General features: G+C 43.6%; 1 protein-coding gene across 3 annotated transcripts in view; it reads left to right on the forward strand.

The window, feature by feature from the left end:
• LOC136433109 (spectrin beta chain, non-erythrocytic 5-like) overlaps positions 1 to 23,298 on the forward strand; it is a 70,089-nt gene extending 46,791 nt beyond the window's left edge. For 2 of the 3 annotated variants that reach the window (XM_066424929.1, XM_066424930.1), the window contains exons 60-91: positions 890 to 1,011; positions 1,194 to 1,254; positions 1,367 to 1,468; positions 1,780 to 1,833; positions 2,178 to 2,312; positions 3,951 to 4,028; positions 4,203 to 4,375; positions 4,998 to 5,088; positions 5,871 to 6,017; positions 6,361 to 6,498; positions 6,889 to 7,014; positions 7,279 to 7,409; positions 7,841 to 8,027; positions 8,456 to 8,656; positions 8,823 to 8,918; positions 9,265 to 9,399; positions 9,779 to 9,961; positions 10,103 to 10,294; positions 10,665 to 10,820; positions 11,112 to 11,329; positions 11,613 to 11,802; positions 12,046 to 12,222; positions 12,490 to 12,594; positions 12,894 to 13,066; positions 13,385 to 13,727; positions 14,075 to 14,452; positions 14,644 to 14,730; positions 15,038 to 15,129; positions 15,291 to 15,376; positions 15,527 to 17,041; positions 17,549 to 20,172; positions 20,999 to 21,102. In XM_066424929.1, the coding sequence (XP_066281026.1) occupies positions 890 to 1,011; positions 1,194 to 1,254; positions 1,367 to 1,468; positions 1,780 to 1,833; positions 2,178 to 2,312; positions 3,951 to 4,028; positions 4,203 to 4,375; positions 4,998 to 5,088; positions 5,871 to 6,017; positions 6,361 to 6,498; positions 6,889 to 7,014; positions 7,279 to 7,409; positions 7,841 to 8,027; positions 8,456 to 8,656; positions 8,823 to 8,918; positions 9,265 to 9,399; positions 9,779 to 9,961; positions 10,103 to 10,294; positions 10,665 to 10,820; positions 11,112 to 11,329; positions 11,613 to 11,802; positions 12,046 to 12,222; positions 12,490 to 12,594; positions 12,894 to 13,066; positions 13,385 to 13,727; positions 14,075 to 14,452; positions 14,644 to 14,730; positions 15,038 to 15,129; positions 15,291 to 15,376; positions 15,527 to 17,041; positions 17,549 to 20,169 (8,493 nt within the window). In that variant the 3' untranslated portion in view covers positions 20,170 to 20,172; positions 20,999 to 21,102. Of the gene's footprint in view, positions 1 to 889; positions 1,012 to 1,193; positions 1,255 to 1,366; positions 1,469 to 1,779; positions 1,834 to 2,177; positions 2,313 to 3,950; positions 4,029 to 4,202; positions 4,376 to 4,997; positions 5,089 to 5,870; positions 6,018 to 6,360; positions 6,499 to 6,888; positions 7,015 to 7,278; positions 7,410 to 7,840; positions 8,028 to 8,455; positions 8,657 to 8,822; positions 8,919 to 9,264; positions 9,400 to 9,778; positions 9,962 to 10,102; positions 10,295 to 10,664; positions 10,821 to 11,111; positions 11,330 to 11,612; positions 11,803 to 12,045; positions 12,223 to 12,489; positions 12,595 to 12,893; positions 13,067 to 13,384; positions 13,728 to 14,074; positions 14,453 to 14,643; positions 14,731 to 15,037; positions 15,130 to 15,290; positions 15,377 to 15,526; positions 17,042 to 17,548; positions 20,173 to 20,431; positions 20,581 to 20,998 lie in introns of all 3 variants that reach the window. The other variant, XM_066424931.1, reaches the window with a different exon arrangement.
• The last annotated feature ends 20 nt before the right edge of the window (positions 23,299 to 23,318 follow it).

Consider the following 23,318-nt stretch of genomic DNA (forward strand, 5'->3'; position numbering starts at 1 on the left):
CATACCAACCGTCTCACTACGGGTTTAGCAGGCTAATGACAAGGTTATACTATAAAAGAATTGAATTTTGGCAGCAATTAATGCAAAAGTAAAGCTTTTGCATTCTTTATAAAAGACACGTGTTATTTACATATTTCCGGAACATACATCCCAACAGCGGCTAAGACGATAGCGACACACGAGAGTCGTACTCCCCTCTACCGCATTGATGTTCGCTTGGTACAGGCCGATGACCTGTGTTAGGATAGTTTTCGTTTCCGCCTGGCATATATTTTTGTTTACCGGGCAGTAGTGCAAGCAAACGTTAGTTACTCGCATTTCGATAGCTGTAGCAGGCTTAAGTATCAGACCTCAATGTTTATAATAGCCACGACAGTGCAATGGAACATAAGAACGGGTCTGCCGCAGGACGATGTTTTTCAGGACTATTTATTTTGACCGCAGTATCGTGAGTGCATCAGCGGCGTACCGACTGTGACATGTGACGCCTGTAGTAACTAGTGTAAGTGGCCGTTGGTTGACAGATAAATCGGGAAATAACCGTTGTTCTGACTATTGAAATTATCGGTTCACAGCGACATTGTTGTATACTGTCGGATTAATGGTTCGTTTGGAACAGATTACGCAAGGCGCCGTCATATCGGGTCCTATGTTGAAGACGTAATTTTTCCGAGATATGTCAATGATTTGGAAGAGTGACACACATGTAGCAATTGCGGCAAAAACAACTTACACCATACAGTCAATGATTACCGAAATACTCTTAAGTCCGCTTGTTGATTTACATAAAATGGTGCGTTGGCGTAAAGGTGTCGAATTAATGGTTCCAAGCGTTAGATCACACTTTTGTCAGTGGTTCCGTTGAATTAACATTTTCATGATGATGTAGGCACTTGGCACAGAGGCTGAGACGCTGGTACACAAACAACCCAACATGGCCGAGGCCATACAGCAGAAACAGGTGGAAGTCATCGAGAACTGGGAGAAACTCAACGACCATGCTGAGGCCAGGTACACTTTAGTCTTCTTCTTAATGTTACTCTTTTTTGTTTTGCTTTGTTTTGATTTGGCATCCATCTGTATGATAGTGACTGTATTGTTACGTTATAAGTGGCTGTACTTGGAAGAATGTTTTGTTTGATGTATTATCATTTCTTTGTACACTGACCCTGCTGTATATCCTGCTGTTTTAGGAAGGAGAAGTTGGCTGCCTCCTACCAGCTGCAAAAGTTCCTCAAGGAATTCAAAGATCTGGTGAGCATTTCTTTTCACAGCCATGTCATGTTGAAATTATTACGGTAACCTTGATGAGTGCAGAGCTTAATACAAATTGTGACATTTGACCATCCTTGTCTCACCTGTCTAGAACACCTGGATGAGTGACATGGTAGGGAGGATGACCTCTGGTGAACTGGCTAAGGATGTGACAGGCGCAGAGAACATGCTGGAGCTGCACAATGAGAGGAAGGTAGCTAGACCCACACTGTCATTTCTATCAAAGCTACACCAAAAAGTTTTTCTGAAACTTTTAAAGGATTGAAAGAAGATGAACAGCCCTAAAACAATGTGTCAAGAAAATATACATGACTGCATAGGGGATAACTTTGGTTCATTAATAGTGACTCTCAGGTCTTACAATTCACAATCCTGGATTTTCATATGCACACAAAAAGATAACGTTGGATAAGCCTAATGGTTACCAAGGTTACACTTAATTATCAAATTGTATTTTTCCCTTCTCCAATGTTCTTGATATTGACAACTCTTTTATCATTACAGGTGGAGATTGAAGGGAGAGAGGAGTCGTTCAAGGCCCTGAGTACATTTGGAAAGGTAGAAACATTCATAAGAACCCAGTATGTAATGTTTGAGGACCGATATGCAGGTTCAGATGCAGGGGGTACTTAAAATGAATACCATACTATTATCATCCTCACAATATCATATCGTAAATTTGGAAAATTAATCATTTTTTACAATAACCTCCTTGCCTGCATTCTATACACTTTTTAAAATAGCAAGAGAGTACACCCACCCATATGATGGGCATCTTTTGATTTTTTTAAAACAAATACTGGTTTTACCTGTTACCATACCATACCATAACATATAGTGTTTCCTACTGGTACCATTTTTCCTTGCTGAAATAATGATTAACTTTATTCTTCCCCTCCCAGACACTGATTTCTGAAGGTCACTATGCTTCAAATGACATCCAGCTGCACTTGGAGAACCTGGCAGATGCACAGGCGCACCTGTTTGACACCTGGGAGGAACGCAACATCCTCCTGGCACAGTGCTACGACCTACAGGTGTGATTGTGTTCCATATTTTCTAAAAGTCCAAAATCTGGAGATTTTCCCCACAATGTTTACTGTATATTGAATCACAGTCATGTAACTGACATTTTGGAAGTGAAGATACCAAGTTGAACGTATTAAATATACATTTTCTTCATGTGCAGCTGTTTGAATTACAATCTTCTAATTTATGTATATATATATTTATTTACTTATATAAGGTGCCTCTTTGGTAGCTTTTCTTGTGGATAAAATTAGACCTCTTTAATTTGGAAGCCCTTTTACAATGATAAGCTTTTATCTTCTTAATCATAATGGGTTAGATTGGCTGTAAACGATAAATGGAAATAAGTGTCTTGGAAGGAGAGGGGAAGTATGTCAGAATTGGTAATGGCAACTTATGCATCCCCTTTCATTATCTGTTGTTTAAATCACCCCGTCTACATGTGGGATGGCTATTCTACTTCCGTGTGCCTTCATAAAATATTCATCCCTGTATTGATTAAGTGCAGTACTGTAGGAAATATTTCAATTTACAGGTTTAAGTCCTGTTGTTATATTGTCCCTTTGATTATTTATGACGCACTGCATGTTAGGAAGTACGGTTAAAAATTCCTGCTGCCATTTTTCAGCCACATGAGTGAAGCCATGCAATGTTGAATGTATGGTCCTAATACATACAACAGATGGGTACTAATATGTGAAAATGCCTGCACTCCTGTCACAAGTTGTCTCGAATCAAGTGGTCGTCTTTCCTTCACCAACCTGCTTTACATGAGACGGCATGTCATAATTTAGTGAAACTATTTAAAGATGAACACAAAAAATATTATGTCATGAAAGATTAGCTAATATTCCTATAGCCTTTCCTCAAATTAGTTTTGTTCACAGGATGTCATCCTTAAAAGTCATATTTGTGTGCTAAAAGTCTGTTTCAGACATGTCAAAGGAAGTTCAGTGCAAATTCTGTCTTGTAATTAAGTCCGTAGAATATGGCATGTCAGCAGCTTTTGTAGTAGTGCCGATGACTCGCATTGCAGCTAGGCAACTCTCTGTGTCCACCTGACACCTTATTCATCGTATGGAAGGGATTCATTAAATATTCATGGCCCTACAAATGTAAAGGAATGTAGTGTCTGTTGAAAAAATATCTCTCAATGAATGCATGTCACAAGGTGTATGCATTTTGAAAAATCCTATTTTCAGAAGTCCCTGAAAGAGTTTATTTTGTGTAAGCTTTGCAAACATAGTATACAGGATTTCTGTGTTTTGCATATCTGATGAGATGACAGGTCATAATTGATCTCCAAAAGTTTTGTTCCTGAAGACGTTGTCATTAATTATTCAATGCTAATGAAATTCCTCTGCCCGTCGGAAAGGGCTTGGCCTGTTTTCTGGTCTATTTGGTGAATAAGAGTTGTTTTACAACACTGGAAAGAGGAAGGGTCATCATGATCTTATCAAAGTGACATGCATGACAGGAATTCCTTTTAGGACCAGCACAGCTAAGCCTATCAAAATTTCCTGTATTCTATTTTGTAAGTGATTTTATCATTGTAGAGCTCACCAAATTCCACGTCTAGCAAAGTCTGTTACTGTTAGATTATTGATGTCCTGGCTGAGTCCTAACGAGTGTGTTTACCGTTTCAGATGTTTCACGAGTATGCAGAACAGGGTGACACGTGGCTTGGAGGGAAGGAGGCTTTCCTCCACAACGAAGACGTTGGGGTTCGTACTTGATCATAAAACGTCCTGACACTTTATTGATCTGTGTAACATAATTGAGATGCAGTCACCTTTTGTTTGACAACCCTTCTCTTTGGAGCAAGATCAATTAACTGGAGCAGTTTCTATATACCAGAAAGTCTAGCCTCTGTCTTTAACATTGATTTGACCACCTAGGACTCCCTGGAAAGTGTGGAGTCTCTGAACAGAAAACACGAGGGCTTTGAGAAGACCCTGGAGACTCAGATTGAGAAGCTGGAAGTGCTGCAGCAGTTTGCGGGCCAGCTGACGGAGGCAGGGCACTATCAGTCAGACAAGGTGCAGGAGAGGTGCAAGCAGGTCATGGAGAGGTGGGTCTGGTGAACTGCATTACTTTGATTGAGACCTATCAAACCTAAATTATTTTTTGTGCGTAATTGCAGCCTTGGCCATATGGGATTCTGCAGCTAAACCTATGAATAGAGTTAAAAAGTAGTCTAGATCTTACCAGGAATAACAGCAGAGATTTTGCAGTTTTTGTGAATTGGTGAAGCCTCAGGGGACATAGTAGACTCTGTTTGACCTTGGCCAATAATCCAAGGACATTATGGTGCCCCTTATGACACATTGATGTACAGCCAAGCTTTTGAAGGATTTTGTCAGATTAAAGAAAGGTGTAATACTGTAACTGTAGCAGTTTCTTCTAAAGCAATCTTTTTTACTTTTTAAAGATCTATTGTCAGTTACTGATTTCATTACATTATTTTGAAAAGATATCTATTTTGATCAGTCTTCAGAGCCCTATATCTTTATCATGAAAACTGAAGAATCTCTGTTATGTTATTTTCAGAACTATATTTATTGGTTTAGCTGGAAAATAACATGCAGCTAAGGCTGCACAACTAGTTGCTAATTGTGAGTGTGTGAGACCTTTAAAGATTTATCATATATTTTTGAAAAGTTCTCACTTCAATTTGCCATTCCTCCCTCCAGGAAGGAGCAGTTGAAGCAGAGAGCCAGCGGTAGGAAGAAGAGACTGGATGAGTCCAAGGCTCTGCACCAGTTCCTCAGGAACACTTACGAGGTACGGCTGCTCAGGCATGTGGTGTTGTCAGGCAGAAAATCAATGGGGAAGAAAAGTCTTTCATTATTCATGGCAGCCTTGTTTAGATCTATAGTGATGTCTGAAACAGGTTTATCTCTCTCTTGATATCTACAGTGTCTACTGTAAAAATGTGTGGCTATCAACTATTTTTGTTTTATTATTGTCCAGACATTACACTGCGAAAAAAAAAAATATTTTGGTGATTTGATTACTGATGACTGACGAATCTCAAATATAATAGCCTTTAATGCAAGAACAACACAGTGTATTTTTCTCTAAACTACTTTAAATTCAGCAGATTTACATCAGCCAAGTTAGCAAGACTATCAGTATTTCATTTCTATGGCATTTTATGCCTGAGTATGTGATTATAGTCTGTCATCCTTCTGAATCTGTGTTTAGGTTATTGTCACCTTCAGCAGTTCTGACATGAGTTTATCTTAATAATCATGAATGTCAGCGTGCACAACATGGTCATCACTCATGCACTGGACTGACCTTTGGATGAAACGATCAATACAAATGTGATTCTCTCTTACTGAATAGCACTGGTCTCATGGTGGAATGTGTAGTAGTGGCAATTTTCATGCACGGTAATACAAGATTAAACTTCTGTATCTGTACAGCTGGCATCCTTTGGCACAACACACCAGCTTTGATGTAACACACCAGCTTTCAAATTGATACAGTGATGGAAGAAAGTTCAGAACAAATCAATCCACAGCTTCAGTAATTTGAAAGACTGTCCGTGTTGAATGTAGGTTCTTGGTTGGATCAATGAGAAGATGCAGACTGCGCTGGACGAGTGTTACATGGACCCCACCAACCTGCAGAGCAAGCTGCAGAAGCACCAGGCCTTCGAGGCTGAACTGTCAGCCAACAAGGGCAGGGTGGATGGAGTCAAGAGGGTATGTACTATTAATTGGCTTTGTCTTTTGCAAAGAAAAAAAGAAATTTTGCTCATGCATTGCTGTATTGTACTGTATTGTTCTTGGGGCCACTATTCCATCTATTATTAAAAAGTTGACTTCAGGTTAACTGTGAATGTCTCGTATATAATATACATGTAATAAGATCAGAGGTACATGTTTGTACTTTGAATTGTGTGGCATGATTTATGCTCTTCCGTCTTGCTTTCTTGCTATTCTTTGCATTTTCAACCATAAACAATAAACATTTGACTGTATATGAAAATGAAGTATATGAAAAAATTAAGACATTGCTTGATGTGTAACTTAATATATGACACAGGAAGGGGAAGACTTGATCGACGCTGATCACTTTGCGGCAGCAGAGATCCAGGCAAAGGTTGTGGAGGTGGAGACAAACTGGGAGAAACTGACGGATGCCACACAGGTCCGCAGGGACAGGCTACAGGATGCACATCAGGTATGGCCTCAGGAAAATCTCATAATTCGTTTTCCTCCATTAAGCCCTTGCCTCATCTTTGTGACTTCCAAGCATGATTTGCCATATTATGGAAATCTTTTTTTGGATCTCTGCAATTAGGTGTGCACTGCACTCATCAACTCTAAATAATATTCCTACCCATGTGGAATAATGCAAATGCTGTATAGTGCAATTACAGAATTAGACATGTTTTTGCAGTCTGTGGCTTACAACACCCCTCTCAAGGATAGCAACATCCTAACAGCAGCATGCATATGGAGTTTAACCACCCCAGGGAATTTAACCCAACCTTGTGGTCCACTGACCCCAGCACACCACCTCTATCACTGCATGCCTACTGTACCCTCTGTCTTGTCTGTGTTTTTGCAGGCTCAGCAGTTCTTCCACCAGGTGGATGACCTGGAGTCGTGGCTGGGGGAGGTGGAGGTTCAGCTGGGGTCACAGGACCTGGGCAAGGACCTCATCTCAGTCAACAACCTCATCAAGAAACACCAGGTCTGTAAATTACCATGATTTATATCATCATTGCTATCAACTGGAAGGAAGTTATGTTTTCACCAGCATTTGTCTGTGTGTTATTAGCTGGCTTGTTTCCTTTGTTTGTGAACAGGATAAATGCATTTTTTGATCTTTTGTTGGTTAGTTTTGGTCTAAAGGAAAAGTGATTAGATATTAAGAATAATACAGATTCAGGACATCTGGGTTCAAGAAGTCTTGTGGATTGTTCGCTGACTAAGATGTTACTACCTTTGCCGACAGCAACTTGAGGCTGAGATTGGGACCCAGCAGACCAAGATGGAGGAGATCCTGGCCTCAGCAGCAGCCTACAGGGACAAACAGCACTTCCTGGCAGACAACATACAGGAGAGGGCCACTGTTATCACAGACAGGTCAGTATTACAGCATACAGGATAAGGCTTTGGCTATTACAGACATGTTGAGCAAGGAAATTTCAAGGGAAGGCACATCTGAATGTTCAGCACCAAGGACAGACTGCTACATGGGCTAAGCTTGAGTTGTTGTTCTAGGGATTTCAAGTCCTTTTTTGTCATTCCAGAATAGGAATTTTGATAGCTGCAAAGCACAGGCAGTGAAGACAATATGGAAGCTTTGACAAAGTAGCTGTATTTATCATTTTCCTTTTTGTTTATTTTTGATGCGTATCTTTCAAAGGGCAAGTTAGAAAATAAAGATGGTAAATTTATTCCATGTCAAGCCTTGATACTATCCTTTTTATTGACACATCATAATGATTGTACTCACATGAACTAAACAGCCAGCTTGTGTATGAGTAAATTTTTCTTGTTGCCATGGAAACCAGATTCAACGGCCTATCGGAGCCCATGCAGCTGCGTCGGGATAACCTGGAGGACACGCTGGTGCTGCAGCAGTTCTACCTGGACGTGGAGGACGAGCTGGCCTGGGTGCGCGAGAAGGAGCCGCTGGCCACCTCCACCGACCTCGGGCAGAACCTCACTTCCGTGCAGAGTTTGCAGAAAAAACATCAGGTAGGGATGGTGGCACGGTCGGGTGTCTCAGGCCCATGCAGGAAAATCATACATGGCATTGTTTTCTCTCTAACACCTGTCTCATCCTGCAGAAAAAAACATAAGGTAGGTATGGTGGCATGGTCTTGGTGTCTCTGGCCCATGCAAGAAAATAACACCGGTTTTCTTCTCTCTAACACCAGTCAAATTTGGGCAAATTTCATAACACAATATTCAACAACAGGGAATTCTTTGATAACTATAGATATCCTTAATTTATCTTCCCTTACTGTGAGAAAGGTAATTCAAAAATGCCTTCAAGGATACGCCTACTGTTCAGTATTGTTTCATGCAACGGCAGTAAGTCATAAGGAATTGGCAACATGCAAATTGGATTAAGAGAGTGCCAGAGCACAGTTTATTTCAACAAACTATTTCTCCCCTCCCAGGCCCTGGAAGCTGAGATTGGTAGCCACGAGCCGTTGATCGATGCAGTGCTGAACACGGGACAGCACCTGATTGGTGGAGAGCACTACGCTTCAGCGGACATCCGGTCACGTCTGGAGGAGCTGATGCGAGGCATGCAGCAGCTCAGGCAGCAGACGGTGCACAGGGCAGCTCAACTGGCAGAGGCTTATGAGTTACAAAAGGTGCTTCTTCTTAGCACTTTTAAAACACTGGCCATTTCAAATTTAAGTCATTTTCAGAATTTCAATAGCACCATGTGGGAAATTTGATATTTCAGCTCATGGAAATATGGAGAACTAATTTATGTTACTGATATATATTATATTTTCTGTCCTGTTTACCGAACAGTTCTATGCTGAAGTGAGCGAGGCTGAGTCGTGGATGAACGACAGGAGACCTCTCCTCACCAGCACAGAATATGGAAAGGATGAGTACTCTGCACAGGTAGGAAAGGAAGAAGAGACTTATTACTACTGAGATGCTTTGTTGATCTGGAGCAGCTTTTAATTATCTCACATTGAATAACATCAAAACTAAACCTTCATATCCAACTTGGTGGTGTACTTGGCTGAATAAAAGTTGAGGGACAACTGCGGTGTGAAAGATGTCGGTTAGCTTGAGGAATGAATCCACTCTTTTTTATACTTCATATCCAACCTGGTGTGTTATATCATGAGGAGTTCCGTTGGGTATGTATAACTAAGCAAGCAAACAGACAGATAAATTAAAGCTTTAAGGATTTCTTGTGATTTCTTGTCAAAGCTAAGATAAAACTAAATTTTTCTCCCAGGCCCTGCTGAAGAAGCTGGACACCCTTGAGCGTGACCTGGAGGGGTTCAGGTCCACTGTGGACAGCCTGGCTGTGCTGGCCAAAAGTCTGGTGGACAAGAAACACTATGCTGCAGCCAAGATCAAACAGAAACAGGTGCTGACTGGGGTTTACAATGTGTTTCTTTTGATTTGTGAAACATCAGAGCTTAAACAATATTATTAGTTTTCCTCAGTGTTTTGCATAATTGAAAGAGATCTATTTGTTAGAGTTGTGTGAAAATGTTTCTTTGCCGACTAGATTTTTTTGTAAACCATTTTTCTTTCATTCCAGATACAACATTAGTACTGTCTAGGCCCTTCCTTCACTCAAGTAGAAAATGATTTTATTGGTCACTATCAACAGTAACTATCTTGCTAACAGGTATGGGCAGAGCAGGATTTGATGCCATAACCTTGAAAAACAAGATGGACATCATCATGCATCAACGGTATATCCTAATCCTTAATCCATTCTTTCCCCTTGTTCCTGGCAGACCCAGGCACAGGAGCACTTTGCTGCACTTCAGGAGTCAGCAGGTAGGAGGCGTGCCCGACTGGTGGAATGCCACAAACTGTACCAGTTCTACAGGGAGGCGGATGAAGTCTGTGCCTGGATAAGGGAGAAGGGCACAGTTGCTGCCTCAGAGGACTATGGGAAGGACTTGGAGCATGTACAGGTGAAGCTTAAGCTTGAACATTCTTTTCCTAACTTTTGTTTTACATCAACTGAAGTTTTAGTACGCTGGCATCAGTTTACCAATAAACAGATCAAAAAGGCATTTTTGCAAACTTACATCAATCTTGTTTTTATCTTGCAGATTCTCCAGAAGAAGTTTGCAGACTTTGTGCAGCAGGTGTCCAATAGTGAGAAGCGGGTGACCTCTGTCAGTGACCTTGGTAAAGCGCTGTGCGACGAGCAGCACACCGATGCAGCCGCCATCATCGCGCGGTGCAGCGAGGTCAACCAGCAGTGGTCAGAGCTGAAGGAGATGACCCAGTCCAGACAAGAGGTCAGCATTCTCTTGTATTTGTGTTGGTCTTGTTCAACCAATAACTGCCCTGTTGTATTGTACACCAGCTATACAGGCGCAAGAATGCAGCTGGTCATGAGCCCCGCGCTAGGAATGTCTGAAAGCAATGTTATGAAGACACCTTTACTGACACTCTAGTTTTAAGAAACCAGAAATTTGTAAACATGTTCATTCTGGATTGTAATTATGTTAGTTTCTTGCTCCTATTTTGAGTTGTATAAATTCTTTATTGCAATAAGTCCTCCCACAAATAGACCATTTATTGGAAAACAATATGGGGAGGAAAATGTCTGTAAATGCATGCAAATGTTGGAGTTTAAATTGAAACGTTGTTTTCTGCTTCCTGTAGGCGTTAGATGGAGCCCGTCAGGTGCACACGTTTGACCGTGACTGTGAGGAGACCAAGAGTTGGATCCATGAGAAGGAGATGCAGCTGTCCTCAGAGGACTATGGACACGACCTGGCCAGCGTGCAGGCTGCTGTCAGGAGGCACGAGGGAGTGGAGGTAACAGTCTTACTTACTTCCACTTAAACTCTTACATTGGTCTCTGCATTAAGTCTTTCACCCTTGTATAGCCTTGTTTTGTTGATATCGCGCCAGTGAACCTTCAGTTTCTCACCACTTTTGGACTACTGTCATCATATTCTGAGAAGGATTCAAATAATGGAGGTCAAGCCTTGTTGGTTAATCCTTACACCTATGGCTGTCAAAGACAAAGTATCCCTTTGGTACATAGCAAAGCATACTGTAACAGTTGTACTCCTGCTTGACCTCTTCGCTCTTCGTCCTGTCCAGCGTGATCTGGCTGCTCTTGGCGTCCAAGTCGACAGCATTAACCGGGAGGCGTCTCGCCTGAACACCATCCTGCCGGACGCCAGGCACCACATCGACAGCAGACGTGAAGACGTCGCCAATGCCTGGAACGCGCTCTTGAACAGCGCCCTGGAGAGGAAGGATCGGCTTCAACAGGCTGAGAAGCTGCAACTGTACTTCAACGACTACAGGGAGCTCATGTTAGTATAAAACATGAAAAGTCCATTTATTCTGACGCTGTACACCTTTTATAGGAGGCATGTCTTTGTCATATGATTTAAATGCTTATTGAGTGCAACTTCTGGAATGCAAGTCTCAAAATAATGAATAGATCTTGAGAGAGCAAATAGAAAGGGAGCTTCAGAGGCAATTGCTTTGTTTCACAACTGTTAAGTCTTTTTAATAGAGTACCTGATATCTCATATCTGTCACCAAGATATCATAAAAAGTTCCTCATACTAAGATCTACTCCTCTTATTTCAGGGCGTGGACCAAAGAGATGAAGGCCATCATTTCCCGACCAGAGGAGGCTAAGGACGTGTCTGGTGTGGAAGCCATCATCGCTCGTCACGTGGAGCACAGGGCAGAGATCGACGGGCAGCTGGACAACTTTGAGAAGTTTGTTCAGGCTGGACAGGCACTCATCGACAAGGGCCACTTCCTGGCTGGGGAGGTAACACTTTTACTGACACTGTACAGATTGTGTGTTTTTTTCATTTTGGCCTTTTTCATTATCAGCTCTGTCTTGATCCCCCTTAGAAGTCAATATATTAACCTTTAGCACCCTGAAATAGCCGTTTGGCACCCCATTCTCTATTGCCCACAGAGATAGGCATCAGAGAAAAGGTTATTGTTGACAGAGATGCAGTCAGGATTTTGTAAGAATCACAGTGCTGTAACTTCTGTCCTGCTACAGGTGCGTGAGAAGGTGGAACGGCTGAACACTGCTCTGGAGGGTCTCCTGCAGCTGTGGGAGGAGCGCAGACAGACCTACGAGAACATGCTAGATGCACAGATGTTCAAGCGTGAGGCAGAGCAGGCAGATACCTGGCTGGACCTGAGGAAGTCTGTCATAGCTGATGCTGACTATGGGGTGAGCATTGAGGGACAACATTCCTTCTGTAATGATTCCAATCTTGTTCAGTGATATAAAAATCTAATCTGATCAGTAGATAAGAAATTTATCTTTGTTTTAGTAAGCTTGTCTCTTACTCTCTAGTTGTAAAGGGAACATGTTGGCAGGACTGTTTCATAACAAATTGATAGTCCCTTCTAACACAACATTCCTTGATTTTACACCACAGTGATTTGTTTTATACTGTTGATGCACCTCTCTAAAGATTTTTCTCTATGTCCTCAGGACTCAGTCAGTGCAGTGGAGGAACTGTTGAAGAAGCAAGAGGACTTTGAGAAAACATTAGCTGCCCAAGAGGAGAAATTTTCAGCCCTAAATAGACTAACTATGGTAAGTGCAAAGACTACCAATTTATTCTCACAACACTCATGATTTTGATCTTTAACATAGAAATGTGCTGGCCTATTATTTTGTCAATCAAGGATGTCTTGATGGCTTGAATTTTTCTCTGACATGAGAAGCAGTATTACAAAGGACAAAATGAAAATTGCTGAGTGGTTAGCTTACAACAGACTTTTTTAATGAAATGTTAATGGAGGGACAAAACACATTTTCACTGCCATTTACAATTGATTTAGAGTGTCTATTTCCCAACACACGCAAAGCAAACATTCAATGTTTCACTGTAGACTGAACAAAGAAGTGATGAGCACAAGGCAAACCTGGCCCAACTTCAGAGGGAGGAAGATAAAAGGAAGGAACAGCAGAGGCTGGAAGAGATGAGGAAGAGGGAGCAGGAACGGATTCTGGAAGAGCGGCGACTAGAACAGGAGAGGAGGAAAGCCAGGGAAGAACAAGAAAGGTAGGAAGAATAAGATTACTCTACTAAGGGAATAATATGTTGGAGGAAATACCAGATGTCAAAATCATACCAAGGAGCTAAAAACTTTAACCATAAATACTCTTTCAATAGTGTTGGACACTGCACATCAATAGTCATATCCATGAGCTGATGACCACTTTCTGGTTGTATCAAGTATACAAAAGAAAAACATTTGAAGTGCATATCTTAGGATTAGTTTTATATGAGAAAATAACCTTGTGACAAGGGCTGAATGAGCTTACAGTGGAACCAGACTCTGTTGTTTCAAGTGGTGTGTTTGTTTTGATGTCCTTGCAGGAAGGAGAGGGAGGCCAAGGAAAGGCTTGTAGCCGAGCAAAATGCACGTCTGGAGGCGGAGGCCAACCGCCTGGAACAGGAGAGAAACGAACAGGTGTTGGAGCCCAAGAGAACATCTGCACCAGCACCTGTGGTGGCACCCAGAACACCTGCTCAGGTGCAAACAGCTGCAGAATCCTACAGAACACCTGTGCAGGCACCTGCACCTGAAGAGTTACAGTCACAAAGACCACCTTCCCATGTGTCAGTTCCTGTGGCAGCAAAGAGAACACCTGTCCAGGTGCCAATGCAGGAAGAGGCAAAAAGAGGACCTTCCCAGACACCTGCACAGGCAGCTGCAAAGGTGGGGTTGGCCATGTGTACAGTCGTGTACATTTATTTCAACCATGTATACGCCTTCTGCTTCAGAAAACAGAATCTTCTTGTATTATCATTGATTCTCTGTCACAATGCCTACTTTTTGTATAATTTAGTTTTGTATAGTAACGTTATGTATATTCTGTCCCACTGAAAATGACAGGGATGTCAATAACTCTGTGCCTTTCCTTTGATTTAGTAAAATCAGAATGTGTATTTCACGTCATGTTTGAACTGTACAGTATCATACATTTGAAGTACACTTGTCCAGAAGAATAAGCTCAGTTGTTGGTTTTGGTAAGGTCACAGTAACATTTTCATATTGGTTTGCAGGACCGAAGGCGAGCAGCACCTCAGACTCCATCCAAAGTCCACATGCCTGTCGCCAGCATGGTGACCACACCACCTGTGTCTACCAGAGTGGAGGTGAAGGAAGATGTGCTGGATGCAGCGGCTCCTGTAACAGATGTAGAACTGCCCGACGACACTGTGGTAGCTTCAGCTGCACCGATGGCAGCAGCACCACCATTTGGGAAGACAGCACCTAAGAAGGAAGACACTCGAGTTGTAAAGGTGGTGGAGCTACCAAATGATAGTGTGAAGTCAGTCATCCCCAAGAAAGGGGATGCCAGCAAGAAAAGACCAGACATGCAGAGTGAGAGGGAAGGGACGTTGGAGCGGAAACAGGAGCTTCAGCCTAATGGAAAAAGGGTGGGCCAAAATCTTATCTAGCTAAACTGTTCAGAGTAAATTCTAGATTTTGATTGCTACAACCTTAAGTGAGTGGTAAATGAATGAACATAAACCCTAAAATTTGTTTTGTTAGTTATGCGATTTTCAATTTTCTCTACATTAAGACTTTTTCTGTTGCCTTAAGTTAAAACTACCCTCTTCTTTTTCAGTCGACGGTCCGAGCCTGGAAGAGTTACTATACTGTCATCTCTGGGCCTCTATTGTGTTTCTACAAAGATCAGAAGGAATGGACGCAAGTAAGAAAACTGTCTGATGTTGCTAAAGCACTGTGGCAAAGTGCTACATTGATATGATGATATGATGTATACATGTGTGTCAATAGAAAGAGGCCATTGTTTGCCCCAACAATTCTTATTCCCACTTTCAGTAATATGAAAATTGTTGGAGACTTGTTGGTTTGTGAACTTAAAGACATGTAAAAGAACAGCTGCAAATTCCATCATAGAAGACCAAAATACAGTCAGCATACTTGATAATAACATAAATCTATTGTCCCTTGATTGCATCAGTTGGTGATACTTACTTTCCTGGCCCCCATTACAGAGCTCTACAGCCGGGCCCACCATCCCACTTCAAGGTGCAACCTGCGAGGTGGCTGTCGACTACCACAAGAAGAAGCATGTCTTCCGACTCAGGTTGGTGAACCTGACTCGTATACTAGTGACAGACTGAGTGTAGTAATCAGCAATAGGTTAAGATTATGAACATGCATCCTTAGAGTCTCCTTAGATCAGGTTTTGTGGCTAAAAGCCAGTTTGAATTCACGATTGTAAACAAGCTTTTCCCTTTTTTCCAGACCATGTGATGGGTCGGAGTACCTGTTTTCTGCCAAGTCTCACTTGGACATGAGGCAGTGGATCAGCAAAGTACAGATTCAAGCGAGTAAGTACCCACTGCTATTCTATCTTTTTTGAAAACTTTGTTGCTGAAAATTGTAGCATGTACTAACTTTAAAGGTACCTGACAAACATCCATGTCTCAGTATGCGACACTTAATGTATAAAGTTTCAATACCATCTATTGTTGTTTCAGACTTACCACCCCCAGTACAGCAAGCGAACTCCCCAGATACTGCATCCTCAAAGGTGCGCACACCCTCCAGCAGTTCCTCAGAAAGTGCTAGGTCATCGTCCACTGCACCATCCTCCCCTCCTACCTCCCCACCGGCTAAAGTGGTGAAGCCCCAGGCCCCAAAACCCCCGGTAGCTCCCAAGCCTACCTCGCCCGAGGCTCCCAGAACCTGGAGGAGGTACCCGACTCCCACAGAAACCCCCAGCCCAACCTTCCCAGAAGAAAAATCCTCCCCACAGCAGGAAAAAGCCTTGGTGAAGCAGGAAGCTGTTTCTGAGTCGCCAAAAGCTGCTGCTCTCAAGGATGCAGAGCCTCAGAGGAAACCTGCCTTGAAAAAGACGCGCAGCAACAGTCCATCCAGAATTCCGAGGAAGAGTTCATTTTCTGGTTCCTCGCGATCAGCGTCTCCCAGGTCAGGTTCTGGCTCACGACCATCCACCCCAACTAGAATACCAGTGCCGGACCAACCCAGCAGGCCAGCTCCTAAATTGCCCATCGAGAAACAAATCTCTTCACCAGCAGCCATCAGACCACCCATGACAACATTCCGAGCAACAGAAAGAGCCAGACTCCCCTCCGACACCTCCAGCCATTCCTCTGTGGAGGGAATTCCTCCTGTAAAGGCATCCCTTGTGGGGTCAGAAAGGACACGTTTTCCCTCTGATACTTCTAGTCATTCCTCAGCTGAGGGAATCCCCCCAGCATCCACTCCACCAAGTGTGAGAAGACTTCATTCTCGGAGGGCAGACTTACCTACTAGCCAGGCCACCGGATCTCACATCCCCATTCGGAAGACTGGTTCCCCCGAGGGGTTCCGTAGACCCCCTGTGAGACAGGTGGGTTCGCTTGTCGCTAACCGGGCCAAGGCATTCCAAAGTGGAGCCATGATACAGCCAGGCGGGGCTCCAACGTCTCCACGTCGGACATTCGCCCCTTCCACCGTCAGATCCACTTCTGTGGACAGTGGAACCAGTAGCAACAGTAATGGCACTAATGTTGAAAAAGCTGTGCCACACAAAGTTGTCCCTCCCCCTCCACAGAGACTGCCCCCACCTCCCCCACCTGCCCCTCCTCCCCCACCCCCAGCATCCAACAACATGCAGGCCAGCTTCAAGGCCTGCTTGGACGACCTGGTACAGAAGGTGGAGGACCGCAGGGCGAGGGCCTCGTCAAGCTCTGCAGAGAACGACTTCAGTGTGAGGTTGTCAACAAGCTCAAATGCAAGGTCATCCACCAGCTCCACTGACAACGGAGCCACAACAGACAGCAGCGGGACTCTCCAGGATCCGTTCCAGGAGGTCCTGAGCCTGGTTGGAGAAGCTGACAACACCTCCATCACTTCAGAGCACAGCACAACATCGTCGCTGACGTACAGCTACACAGATGATGTTCCTGCTTACGACCCATCAGGCCTGGTACAGGGACCAACCAGAAGGAGGGACAACTCCATACCGGAGGATGACCTGCCTCCTCCTCGTAAGTAGTAGTAATGGTTTATTCCAAGGCAAAACAAACCTTGTGCTTAACAAGAGTCTCCATTGAGCAGCCTATGACTGCACTGCATGATAACATTACAACACAGATTGCTTTAGATCATGCAAGTTAGAATTACTTGTACATGAAATATTCAAAAGCATACAGAACATGATATTGTCTACCTAGGGTTACACTATCTTTGGATAACTGTGTAAAAATGCTAGATCTGATGCAAGAGTGCAAAATATTCTGCTTGTTTTGCAAGGCACCTTTCATGGCATCAGCTGATTTTGCCATCAGCAGCATGACAATTATGACATTATATTGTTTTTCATTGCAGTTCTCCTTTCCAGTGGAAGGTGGTACATGTTTGATAGAGTTTAAGTCATGGAAAGTATTACGAGTGCATCATTGTTGGAAGTGTGCAGCAATCAAATTGATCGTGGTTGTTGTTTAATGTTTTTACTTAATGATATGTACAAACAGTGAACCATTTTTCATTCTCAGCTGCTCCTGACAAGAAAATGAAGCCTTGGCAAGGCCCCAATAAACCAGGTGTCATAAAGGCCTTTCAGCCAATCCCTGAACCCAGACGGGAAGGCCCTTCTGTTGTTAACAAAGTCAAGGGCCTATTTGAAAGTGGTGCTCTGAAGTTACCCGGCGTCTCTTCTTCTGCCTCTTCATCACCACCAAAGCGGCAAGCAGGTTTTGCAAAGAAGACAAAGGTACCAAAGCTAAACCTACAGGAGACAGATGGTCGTGGAGAGTCCTCAGCTGCTCCAATCTCCTCAGCTTCCTCTCGTAGATCCGTTTCGTCTCCAGGAGCTGGAAGGTCACCAAGAGATCACGTGCAACTGTTCAACGACAGCCAGAAAATGACGCCCACGTCCCTTCGTTGTGCCACTGAGGAGTCGTCGGTGACGTACACAGCCGTGGTGGGAGATCTGATCCAGCTGGACACACCCACAAACTCACCCAGGCCAGACTCTGCTTTGTCCCCCACCATGCACCACGCAAAATTGGTGCAGATCTCTGACTCCGACAGCACCACCCACTCTGACAGCACCCCTGTTGCCTCCCCAACACAATGCACAGCATTTGAGCCAATCAAACTCCCCCCACCAAAGCCACTCAATCGCAGCATCTTCAAAATGTTTGAAGAGGGAGGAGGATTTATGGCTGGTAACAGCGGATCACCACAAACTGCTCCGGGTCCAGCAAAACACATCTTCTCTGAACGTGGTAGGACCAAGTTCTCCAGAGCCAAGTCGTTTCAGGGTGAAGCACTCAAGGAGTCTGACAAGAATCTGCCTGCTTCAGCACCAAAGAAACAAGCAGTTCAGTCAGAACGTCCCACAGAGTACTTAGTGACTGTTTCGTGTCCAGCAGCTGTATTGCGCAGGTCTCTACGACAGGTTAAATCAGAAGGGGACCTGCTCATGCCTCAATCTTTGGATTCTGTTGCAGAGTTGCCACCCACCTCCACTACTTCTGCTGTTTCACCCGCACCTACAGTAGACAAATCCTTTACAACCACTGATACAGATGAGTCACTTTCCCAGCCAGAGAGTCCTCGTCCAACTCACCATGCCCATACAGTGCAAGATGCCACATACACCAGTCAACACCAGGCACAAGACTCCACAGAGCCTGCTAGATGGACAACTGTTCATGTCTCCCCAAGCCCTGCATTCTCTGTCCAGAACAGTGCAGCCACACATACCAGGCCAAAAATCATGAACGAAGAATACAGTTTTACAGATCGACAATCATCTCAAGTAGCATCTTTCACAGGCAACTCTGAATGGGACAGCCACTGTGAAGTTCATCAAGAGCACAATGAAAGGGTGGACCAGCAGAACAAGTCAGTATCTATCTTCAATAGTCCTCCTCATGAAGCGGCAGCACATCCCAACAGATCCACCAGTCCTGTGGTACAGAGTCAACCAGTACAACATGGTAAAGAATTGATAACCATCTCACCTAGCCCTGCTGATGAGTCTGAACAGTCATCACATCCTGATCTATCGGTCTCTCTCTCTACGAGCCCTGCAGTTGAGACTGATGCTGGATCTGTAACCATCTCCCCAAGTCCTGCTATTATGTTCTCTTCACCTGCATCTTCTTCACTGTGGACAAACTCTGAAGATGAAGAATTTCCTCCACCTCTGTCTTCTCTGGACTCTGCACAAAATGACCCAAAGGGTGGCCAGGGTGAGTATCAACAGTGGACATACTATACAGTGTCTCCTGTTAGCTACCCCAGTGGCACTCCATCACCCCGTTCTGTTGTAACCATATCTCCAACACCAGTGGAGAGCTTCAACAATGCTGCATCATCTCCCCCAGAGGAAAGTCATGATGTGGTACAAATGAGTTGGAACAGCCCCACCAGCCCACCTCTCAACACTACACCAACTTATGTAACGCCGTATGCATCAGGAGTCAAAAATTCCAGCTCACGACAGTCTGAAGAATTCCCACCATTCCCAACCAGTCCAGCTGGTTCTCCTCTGCAAAGCATGGAACCTTCCCCCATGCCTAGTGTACAGGAGTACTTCGATGACACTGATTTCACTCTAAATTCCATGGAACCGGTGACCTTCCGTGACAAGCCCCTGACTGCAGACATGCACATCCCCGTGGTATCTGGCATCCATGGTCAACAGGACAGCTCCATTGACACCCTTCTGTCTGAGGAGAACAGAGGCAGCCCTTCCATCCCTACCCCTCCACCTTCCCCCATCCCAAGTGAGTCAGATGGGGAGGTCTTCCCCATCACCATCCACATGGAAGATTACTGCATGGAGAGCAGGATTATCCCCTGCCCTCCAACACCCCCACCTGCCAATCAGCATGGACCAGGCCAGGAGTGGACCTTACACCTGGAGGATGTCACACTACACCTGTCCAGCCCACCTGACACCCCTACAGATCCCTTACCCTCCAGTAAGGGCCCTCCACCTCAACATCGCACTTCATCAGAGGGAGATGACCTTATCCAGTTTGAGGATGGACCAACTGGAGCGACTGATAATGAATCAAACACATCAGCACCACCAAGACAGCCTTCACCTGTGTTTGTCACTTCTGCATTTTTGGTCTTACGTGACCGGGATTCTTCATGACAGGTGACACATGTTTCAGATGGGGAGACAGTTGGGATGCACAGCACCACCTGCATATCTAACTCTACTGTTTTGCACTTTCCATAGGTTCAGGCTTCTTGCATCTGGTGAAGCACAAAAGTTGGTGTTTGCAGTGTTTGCACTTTATTCTGGTGACGATGATATCTTTAAAACGGTTTAATTTGTAGGAAATTTTGTTCAGCACAGTTGGTTTTTATTTTTTCTCGCACCCATTCAATTGGCACCTTTTTCTTTCTTCCAGCCTTGCCCAACACTGAAGCCCCCCCACTGCCAGACACAGAAATCCCACCACCACCTGACCTACCCCCTCCCCCACCCCCTGTAGTACCACACCATCCCAGAAGTGGCAGCACCAGTAGTAGCGGGAACAGTAGTGACGGCGTGAAGAGAGTAAGTAGACCTCAGTTTTATCCAAGAAACTTCATTGAATTCATGTCAGCAGATTTATACCTTTGGGTTCCTTCTGCTACCCATTACCCTGCCTACTATTTGGTCATTTGTGATGGTTAGTGCAATACAATGCTGTGGCAAACTTCAGAGAGTGAGACCCTCCTTGTGATTTCACCAAAAGATGACCAGTGGCCTTTGGAATCCATTATTCATTTAATATTTAGATGCATTTGCAGAGAAATTGGCCATGTTTTGGGCTGCAGATTGAACTAGAGGATGATTTGAAGTAGGATTTTTTTTTTAAGTACAAAAGTGCAATTTCAAATGTCTCCTACTTTTGTGAACAATTTTGTTCGTATTGTATGCATGGTATGTTAAATCTCAATCAAATTTAATATATTCTCTGTGTCTGATACAGCCAAGTATCCCCCCACCTGAGCCTCCAGGAAGACCATCTGCACCCCCACCAGACCCTCCCAAAAGGAAGGCTCCTCCACCGCCGCGTAGAGCTCCCACCACAACCTTGTCTGAAAACGTCACCCTCACTCCACCCAGCACCCCTCCTACCCAGCCAAAACGTACAGCCCCAAACTTGCAGATCAGACCTGGTTCCAGTCAGGAAGGCAGCAGTCCTGAAGACACCATGCAGCAAATGCCTCAGCCTCTCAACACATTCCAGCCACGCGCAGCGGCCCAGAATGCACCACAGACTACCCAACCTTCGGAGATATCCCACAATGCCTTGGCACAGAACGGTGCACAGGGACCCGTGCTGATAGGACCCTCGGTGCCAAATTCACAAATTGTTCTGCCAGTAGCAAAACCACCCCCTGCACCTAAACCTAAGGACAAGAAGGGAGTGTTTGGGGGCCTTTTCAGCAAGAAGAAGAAATGAAAGAAATCAAAGTACCATGCAGCATGAGAACAAACATGTTTTGAGCGGTTATCAGTCTAAGGAACTGTAACGTCTGTACATAACAGTGCAATAGCAGTAGCAGTTGTATTAGTTTCAAAAGTTATGGTGAGGAGCCGTCATGGGTGGATACACATTTTTTGTACCCATTTCATGCAGGTTGGATATCAGCATAGAAAGTTGGTGTATATATGGAGATAGTAGACTGGGTATGGTGCCATTTAAGAGAAGAGAAAGGAACATGTACAGTAGTGTCACAGACTGATAGTTGAAGTCCTTACTCTGTAGTCTAGTTTGTATGTCATCATGTAAGTGCCCCAAATACTGTAAAACAGAATGTCCTCACTGTAGCCATTTATATGCACTTGTAACAAGTTTATGTTTGTTGAAAAATATAGGTAGAAGAGCATACCAGGCAACAGATATCTTGCCAAGGATGGACATTTCACTTGTGCCAAGCACTTATTTTGTACATGACTCACACAAGTTGTAATTTTGTGTGTACTAGCCATAGTTAAAAGTCACACAAATTCTCTTGCCTTAGTTTTAAATGACTCTGTAATTGCTGTAAATGTATATTTTTCTCCGTACACTATCACTGCTGAAGATACACCGGATTCAGTATTTCTGACAGAAGCACATTTCAGCTGACCAGCTTGTGTGGCATTCACCAATACAGGCCAGCAAATGCTTCTTCAACAATGAACATGTTTGTAATAAAAGATATTCTTTAAAAAGAAAAAAAAGGCCATGTAGAAAGCACAAGACCAAGCTTGTTGCTCCACTCAAAGTTGCCACACCAAATGCAATAGTAACACTCCTTGCCTGAGGATAAGACCACTGCCATTTTGGCATCACAATTTTGTAGAGAAGGCTTTAATTTTTGCCAATATTTATATTTACCTCAATAATTCATATCATGTCAAATATTGTATATTTACTAATTTATTGATATCAATCTTTTTTAATTTCTATAAAGAGTTCTATGCAAAAGTTTGAGTACTTGATTTAATTCTTAGTTGACATGTAATTTAATCCAGTTAAAGATACATACTGCAATGTATATGCAGTAGGTGGATAGTGCATTTAAGATATTAGGTTTTAACCATATGTGCAAATAGATTAGGCTGCAGATATGATGACCCAGTCTGTATACCAAGTAGCTTGTACTGACAAACACAGTAAGGTGTAGAAAAGGGTTTTCAGTATATGTGGAATACCTGTACAGTATAAAGGCACTGACAGGGATAGTGCTTTGAGTGTACCATGTTGGGATGTCTACTTGCCCTATGTTAGACCTACATGTAAAATGTGCCCTAGTGAATTGTTAGCATTGTTAACTGTTGCCATCTCAAACACCGAAGATTGTACAAAGTAACCACTTAAAACTGTCTTTCCTTTATCTGTCCCTTTCACCCTGCATCTGTAGAAGACTTACAGCAACACCTTCAGATAGTTTTCCACACATTTTTGTCTTCAACATCCTGTCCTTGAAGTTGATGTTTCTGTATATACATGTAGTTCCGTTGTCGTGCCCTTCATCCCCTTCTCTAGTGCCTTATGATGTTCTTATCATGTCTAATTTAGATTTCTTTCCTGTTTGACTGGATTTGCCTGTGGACATGTTGTTGGCACTAAAAAGTTTTCTTGTGATCTGCTAGTTCCTTAAGAGCCAGGGGCTCCTACCACTTTCTCCCCTTCCCTTCACCCTTAATCCATGATACATTCCCATTTAGGACCCGGTACACACCGTTCACGTATCCTACACATACATGTTTGTTGTATTAAATTCCAGTGAATCCGTCTTGGAAGTTTTTGTCACTTT

The sequence above is a fragment of the Branchiostoma lanceolatum genome, chromosome 4 (assembly GCF_035083965.1).
Source record: "Branchiostoma lanceolatum isolate klBraLanc5 chromosome 4, klBraLanc5.hap2, whole genome shotgun sequence".
Classification (NCBI taxonomy): Eukaryota; Metazoa; Chordata; class Leptocardii; order Amphioxiformes; family Branchiostomatidae; genus Branchiostoma; species Branchiostoma lanceolatum.